At 37.0% G+C, this 8,176-nt stretch overlaps 1 protein-coding gene across 2 annotated transcripts; it reads left to right on the plus strand.

Moving 5' to 3' along the window:
• Positions 1–1,064: 1,064 nt before the first annotated feature.
• Positions 1,065–7,272, plus strand: cacul1 (CDK2 associated cullin domain 1). Of its 2 annotated transcripts, none has more exons than XM_044135970.1 (8): positions 1,065–1,582; positions 1,671–1,797; positions 4,478–4,580; positions 4,655–4,750; positions 4,825–4,927; positions 5,889–5,978; positions 6,060–6,198; positions 6,920–7,272. In XM_044135970.1, the coding sequence occupies exons 1-8, from the start codon at positions 1,255–1,257 to the stop codon at positions 6,957–6,959; spliced, it is 1,026 nt and encodes a 341-aa protein (XP_043991905.1). In that variant the 5' UTR covers positions 1,065–1,254; the 3' UTR covers positions 6,960–7,272. The 2 variants fall into 2 exon arrangements, with proteins under 2 accessions (XP_043991905.1, XP_043991906.1); XM_044135971.1 differs by having other exon boundaries at positions 1,068–1,561.
• The last annotated feature ends 904 nt before the right edge of the window (positions 7,273–8,176 follow it).

Genomic DNA, 8,176 nt, shown 5'->3' on the forward strand with positions numbered 1-8,176 from the left:
TTACTTTTTTCTGGGGAATTTTCTGTCAGGTAAACGTTTGAGTCGCAGTCAAGATGTGAATCGAGACCGTTCAGGCTAGCTATCTAGCTGCTAACATCAATGCTAACTAGCTGCTAACATCAATGCTAAATAACTGTTTTGCGTCCGTGTTGGTTGGACGAATTTTGTACATTTCTGTGGAGATACAAGTTTTTATTTTTATTCATAATGGTCTTAAAATGTCTACATAAACCATACAAAAACAAAAATGTAATAATTGATGGTTAAATCCAATCGAATATGATTTTTAGTTTTGACGAATGTTGATTCTTCATGCTTTTGAGCGGTATAAGTAAATAAATATGGAGGTAACGTGTCTGCGTCTTACCGTGGCGTATTAGGGACATTGTAGATAAAAGAGTACATTTTCGCCCAAAAACTTTTTTTCTTGGGAATTTTCTTGGGAAAAAAGTAGTCATTTCAAAACTCTGAAATGTTAGAATAAACTAAATTCAAAATCCAAAACACGTTCAGGTACAGCGGAGATACTAGAAATAACTTTATATTCTCAAAAACAAACTGGGCAACACAATTAGTAAGCCACGACAACGTTCACATTCGAAACATGATTAAGCCTATTTTATTCTCAAATATGGGCACAGTCGTGTTAAAATCATTTGTTGTTTTAAAGTGCTTGCAACCAAATCTCCAGTTCTATACCTCCCACTTCATCAGGTTTTAGAATATATATAATTAAATCTAATATTTATTTAATAAAAAAAAAAATTGTTTTACTTCTGACCAAATGGATATATATATTAGTTTTATTCACTATGTGTGTGTGTGTGTGTGTGTGTGTGTGTGTATAAAGTGAATTTTTTATCTATCTAGCAAGTTATGTTTTTCCTAATTTTTTTATTTTATTTTTATTAGTGTTTTGTTGTATTTAGCGAGGTAATTTAAGGTGCAGGTCCTTCGTAAGTAACACTGCGTTACATGCTGATTTAATTTGATTCACAAACAGTTAATTCTTGTTTCCTTTTGTCACTTTTATTGGTACTCACAATGGACGGGCCTCCCAACAGGTTGGAACTACATTTCCCATCATCCTCTCTGCTGTCCTGCGATACCAACTGTCGTAAAATGTGAGCTTAGAGCAGAAAGAGGGATGCACAGCACCGAGCACGGCTGAGAGTTTTTGCTTGTCTTCGCTTGTTTCTGTCGGAATGTATCAGTAGTTCTGCACGGTTCTGACCCTCAATTGCTATCGTCAAGATGGAGGCCATGGAGGACGATAGCTCGGAGGTTAAAGACGACCACAACCACAACTATTGCGGTGGTAAAGTCAGGGCGGTGCTTAGCAGCCAGGTACCGGATGGAGTAGGAGCCCCTGAGCCCGTCTGTCCAACGGTACCGGGGGGAGAACCGGCGAAGCGGCAGGCGAAACCGTGGTCCGGTAGTCCCCTCGGGTCAAAGTTCATGGACTCGGACACAGGCAGCGAGAGCAGCGAAGTTAGCGAGCCGGACTGCTCGGCTGCTAGCACCGAGGACAAATTCAGACTCGACTCCACTTCCAAGTTTCGTAAGGGCCCGAAGAGCAGCGGTCCGTCTGCAGCTCGGTTCTAGGTTCTGTTTTTACCGCTAAAGAGGTGCTTTCAGGTGACTGACCCCCTCTCTCTCCCTTGACCCAGTGTTGAATGCGATGGCAGTAGAAGACTACCGGAAAAACCACTGGCCCAACCTGGAGGAGGCGATAGACCGCCTGCTGATCCAGAACCTCTCGGACCACATTTCGGTCTCCTACGCTCAGATCTACGGGTAAGACTGGATGCATACCAGGGCCGGTCCAACATACCGTGAGGCCCCGGGGAGGGGGGAATTATTTTGTGGGTCCCGACTGTGGGCACAACAATCTGGTCAACAAAATAAAACCTGGAGATGTAGGTATTATTAATGTAGTGCGCCACATCACAGGGAAAGATAATACAGAAAAACGATTGAGGAACAACAAGAACCGCCTCCTGGCTCTGATTGGTTGTTTCTATTTAGCACGGGGAGTTTGTTTTCTTTTCACAGATTATTTGTCTCATGTTATACTATCAGTTTCAACAAATATGTAAAAAATAAATAAATTGATCAAAGTTTCATGCTGCAACTTTAAAACTATTACAGAACCACACAAAAATGTACGTCTCATTGTTTTAAAGTTATTTCAATGAGATGCTAGAGCAAGGATGTTCAAAATTTGGCACCTGCCATTGATTTTATGCAGATTATAATCCGAGGATTAAACAAATTAGGACAAAACTACAACTTTTTAAATTAAAATTTACTTGCAAAAATGTTAGATGCAACATAAAGTGATCATCTTTTCCAAGCTTTCTGGTTTCCTTCTGCTGCCATGGTAACTAGGATCACATCTGCTCACTGATTTATTAGTTTAAAAAATTAACAATGAATTATTTGTTTAATTAAATTAGTTATTAGATTGGAGAGTACATTAAAAAAAATTCCAACAGTTCATGTGGATGAAAACATTTCTGAAACCGATCTTGTGTGTATGATATTGTTATTTTTAAGGAAAAATGGTGGCAATGTTTGTTTATAAAAAGACACATAGATTTTTTTTCCTTTTTAGAGAATTGGGAGTTTCTGGTGGAACATATTTATAAACAAATGCTTTTTGGTTTTATCTTTAATGCAAAATGTTGATATTTTTTGTACTATTTTTGGCTTATTTTCTCATGTTCTCAGGTTCTTTAAGCAATTTGATTACATGTGTGAACTCAGGTAGACAGAATGCTGGAACTGAACCAGAAGACACTCCTGCAAAGCAATACTTAAAGATTTAAACATTTCTGCAGCCACATTATTGCACATTTCTTTATTTTTATTTTCTCGTATCAACATGCTCTGACCACCAGGGGGCGCCACGCTGTTTCTAGATCAGGGGTGGCAACCCGCAGCTCTTTAGCGCCGCCCTAGTGGCTCTCTGGAGTTTTTTCAAAAATGTTTGAAAATGGAAAAAGATGGAGATGGGAAATATATTTTCTGTTTAAATATGGTTTCTGTCGGAGGACAAACATGACAGTCATTCTTAATGTTGTCCAATGCTATAAAAATGTGTAGAATAAATATTAAATTTCAACATTTCCGTCAACGAAGATTTGCCTTGAAGATTTTGAAGATTTGTGTCTCAGCCACATTTCTTTCAGCTGGCTGTTGTAAACAAACCGACGGGTGGTGTGTGGTAGCACAGGGGAAGAGAGGAGAGATTCTGCAATTCTTGGACTGAATGACTTGCATTCATTGCCAATGTGGAAGGATTACCTGAATGTTTGCTCTGTGGCCAGAAGTTGTCAAATAGCAAAAAGAGTACTGTACTTTCCAGCTTACTGTAAGCTGCACCTACAATTTTATTATTTTTTTAAATAACTGGAAACGTTCATATAAAAGCCGCATGGTTCAAAGTGTGGAGAAAAGTAACGGCATATAGTCTAAAAAATATGGAAATGTGGAAAGGCATTTCCAGGGAAGGTGCTGCATTAGTTTCTGCATCAAGATTAAAGTTACGTCTTACAAACCCGATGTTGAGAAGCTGTCCAGTGATAAACAGAAATCACATTAAACACGTAAGAACAGAAGCCTGTCATATAGACACATATATTTAGTAACAAAATGGTTGTTTTTATAAATTGATTAGTGATTTTTTTGTCAGTGTATATTTAGAATGACACTAGTGATATTATTGTGTTTAGTTGCTCTGGTCTGAGGATGGTTGCGTGTCAAAAGAAGAGGATGCTGCCATGTTGTACCATTTCACTGACTGGCTTGGCATTTGCACAGAAATCAAACTGAAACTGTATTAATTTAATTTTATATACTTTACCTTTTCAAAAGGCTGCTGTTTTATTGCTCTCCATTTGTTGCCCAGATAAGCGGCACGTTAAGCACTTTCCGTTTTGTTGTTTTTTTCAATCACACACTTAAAGGTGATTATTTACAAAGAGCCATAGTTATGCAAACTGCATTTGGGAGCAGATTTTCCGAGTTCCAAAAGGAAAAATGTCTTTCCTTGTTGATCTTCATAATAAAAATGACAATAAAATCAGATTTATTTATTGCATTTCTTTAATTTTATCAATGCAATGAACACAATACATTAATATTGCAACGGAAGTTAAACTTAAAGCACCGTCGTACAACAGAGTCACATGGTGCATCATTCGGTCCGGGACGCACTGCAGGGAAAATAAACATTTAATCATGAATGATAATTATGTATACACTTAATCATTTTGGTAATAGGCTAATATAAACACTTAAAGCTTGTTTTGCCTTCATTATAAACCTCATTAAAGGCTTTAAATTTTTTGTGGCTGCAGACAGATTTGGTTTTTGGTCCAAAATGGCTTTTTAAACATGTTGGCTTGCCGACCCCTGTTCTAGATCAACTGAAATGTGGGACATGATTGTTTCCTCTGACTTGTTTTCTCAGCTACGTTTACAAGTGTGTTTGCCAGCAGCACTCTGAGCTGCTCTACAGCGACCTGACCTCCAAGATTTCGGCTCACCTGCAGCAGGTTTCCACACAACTACAGGTGAGAAAACCCAAATCCAGCGAATAACCACCAGGTAAAACTAAATAAAACTAAAATATGTTGCCTATTGGCAGGCCAGCCCAACTGAAAACCTGATTGAAAACTTCAACATCGCTCTGACTGAGTACTTGGCGTCTCTTCAGTGTATCATTCCAGTGTTTATATACTTGGTAGGTATTATCTGTAACAGAAGAGAAACTTTTTTAAAGCTGATTTTAATGTTTTTTTTCTTCAACATTTTCAGAACAAGTTTTATATTGAGTCAAAACTGAACCGAGACCTGAAAGAGGATCTGATGAAGCTGTTTGCAGACCATGTTGCAGAAGAACATCTAAGCAAATTGATGCGTGAGTCAACGGGATTATTGCAAAAGTCTTCAGGACCTTTAAACTTTTCACTGTCACACTAAAACAAACTTTAATGTATTTTTAGATGATTTTATGTGATGGAACAGAACAAAGTTGTGTGGTCTGCTGTGTTCCTTTGTACGGAGCTACATTAGAGTCATAAGTTTGTTCAAAAATAATTTTGAAACTAAAAAAGGAAGATTTAAAAACGTCTTGCCCTGTTTGAGCAGAGGCCCAAAGTGTTGAAGGTTTGAAATTATGATTGACATCTACGGAGCTAAATTGAGATCATAAAGTTTCTGGGAAAAATTGTGAAATTTAAATAAATAAAAGGAAATTGAAAGAATTTTGAAACTGAAAAATGTCATTTGTAACAAAAAGAAATTCTTGAACTTTTCTTTTCAGTTTCAAAGTAGTTTTTTATGGGGACATAAGTTCCATATTATGGGTCTTATGTGGGGCTATAAAGTCTTTAAAAAATTAGAGTATGAAGAAAACTAAAAGAATTTGGAAACTGGAAAAAAAATACTGAAAGTGGAGGAAAAAATGAAAGTGAAAAGCAAAATAAATATGGCTGTGAAAATGAAAAAAACTGTCGAATCTTAAAAGTAGCTTTGATTTTTTTTATTTTTTTTTTAATCAAAATTAGCTTTTATTTTTATTTTTACATTAACATAAAGGAGAAAACCATGTGGCCCTAATTTACTTCCATACCATAGCTTTCATGATCCTGCTTGTTCTCCAACAATTATTAGGGGTGTCCAAACTTTTTGGACATCAGTTCAAAACAAATCCCAGCCTCCGAAAATATTATTTTAACCTACTCGATAACGAAGATTAAATTATTATTTTTTTAGGAAAGGGATCACAGATAAATGTTTTTTTTAGCTAAGGAAGTGTGAATACTTTCCTAAAGCTCCAGCCGTCCTGTTAATTTTCCAGTTTGTTTTTTTTTTTCCAGCTCTGCTCATTAAAGCTCACTCCATGCCGTTCCAAGTGCAGCCGTCGACGATGGCCAGCGTGGTGAAAGGCCTCCACAGCCTGCGACCAGGTGGCCAATCAACGTCTTTGACGGAAGAGATCAATAACTTTAACGTCTTTCTGATGGATAAATGTTTTGTTTCTGTTTCAGAGTGGGCCCAGCTCGCTCCGGCCCTCTTCTCCAGCTTCATCCCACAGATCCACCCCCCCGCCGTGGAGTCACAGCTGCCCGATTACGCCGACCGCGACCGGAAGCTGCAGATGGAGCTCTCCATGAACGGCTTTCCACGGCTAGTTTCCCTCCACTTCACACCAATCAATCGATAAATCAATAAAAGTTATTTGTGTTGCACATTTCAGCAACATGGCATTTCAAAGGATTCATAAAAACACAAAAATAAAAATCATTAAAATCAAAATGCAGTCACCAGAAAGGTTGTTATAGTTAACAAAAAAACATTTTTGTGAATTGAAATAAATAGAAACGGCAGTTTTCATCAGCTGTCAACAAATTACGGCACTCCATACCGGCGGCAATTACGCTAGCCCACAAAATGGCAACCGCAAAAGTTGGAAAAAATGTATTCAACAAAAATGTCTTTTTTTTTTTTTTAAATAGTCTCTTCTTCCAAGTGTTTGTTACCCAAACTTAATCATAATACTTCATTTTTAGGTGCGGAATTAAAAAATGTCAAAGTATGAAAAAATTTATCAAAACTAAAAAATATTTAGCCATCAGTGTGTTTGCACTCTAAAAAGGAATTAAAATTATCTGAATTAGACAAAAAGTCACAAAACTACAATGGAAAAAACAAAAATATTTCAACCCTAGTCACCAGTTAAATCACAACTCACATTCTACGGAACTACATTTAGGCCACAATGTTTGTGAAAACTTTGAAAGTAGAAACTGAAAAAGAAAATTTTAAACAGGAAAAAAAAGAATTTGAAGGAAAAAATCTGAAACTAACGGTTTTTTCTTTGTTTTGGTTATTTGTTTTCCGTCTCCAGGGGCGACCAATCCCGCAAACGCGCCAGCGAAGACTCTTGATGGCTCCGGCTCTGTTGCAGAACTCTACTGTGCCTCCTACAGATTGAGCCCACTCGCTGCTCTAAATACACATTCAACAACGCCTCACGTTCGTCTCTGTTGACGCGACGCCACAAAAACACTGTGAACGACACAACGACCGCAACCTTTTTCATTTTGATGCAAGGGAGGGAAAATCGACACTCTCAGACTTCCATACAGGTTCTTCCCTCTCTGGTTCCAGCTGCTGTGATTTGCGTCTGCAGCTGGAAATCCCGTGAATGTTTGATACAGAAGGGGCTAATAAACACTTTCTAGTTGCTGCTAACCATAATCTTCGTGTTTAAATCCCACAAATCGCTTGTTACAGAAAAAAAAACAAAAAAACATAAGACCTATGTTGCAATTCTCTACTTTTACGTTGCCTTTAACACATTACTAACAAAATAAAACGTTTGCCAAAGAGGAGCAGAAGATATTTAACTTTTATATGTGATGCTTTTCATTCAGGCTGCTTCCTCCCTTTAATGTTTGCGCCGATCAGCCATTACCAGGGCATCTTAACATCAGCTGTTAACTTATTTCTGTAATTTAAGATAAAACTTGTAAATTATATTGATTCATTAGTTACAGAGTGATGCATGTAAAGAGTTTAATTCTGTTGATTTAATGAAGGCGTCAAATTAGGGTTTGTTTTTTTTTAAAATTACAACTCTTTTCTGCAACACTTTTTTTTCCTTCCACTAAACTTTCTGTTGAATGCAGCAGCTTCTTTTATGCTCCTTCACTACAAAAGCCAACATTTAACTCAGGATTTCTGGTCTATTCAGTGTAAATGTCTTGTATTATTCAAGACAAAACTAACTTAAGTTACTTTTCAGCAGGAAATTGGAGCTTGTTTAAAATTAATAATCCATACAAAAAAGAATTATGACTTTAATCTGAAAATTTTGACCTTTTTGCTCCAAATTTGGACTTTTTGCAGAATTCTAATTTTAATCTCAAAATTCTGATTTTCCTCCAAATTCCAACTTTTTCCTCCAAAGATTAAAGTCTAAATTCTCCTTTTCTTTTGTGGCTCCAATCTTCTTCCATACCATCCAGACTAACAGCTTATTTCCTTTTTTATTTATTTTTGTCCCTCTGCTCTGCTTTTAGCCTTACATGCACGATTTGCAGATTTTTCCCAGAAAGTGCCAGAAATCCTTGTGAACCTTTTGATATCCCAGATTCTATTT

Source organism: Gambusia affinis, linkage group LG13 (assembly GCF_019740435.1).
Source record: "Gambusia affinis linkage group LG13, SWU_Gaff_1.0, whole genome shotgun sequence".
In the NCBI taxonomy this organism is placed as follows: domain Eukaryota; kingdom Metazoa; phylum Chordata; class Actinopteri; order Cyprinodontiformes; family Poeciliidae; genus Gambusia; species Gambusia affinis.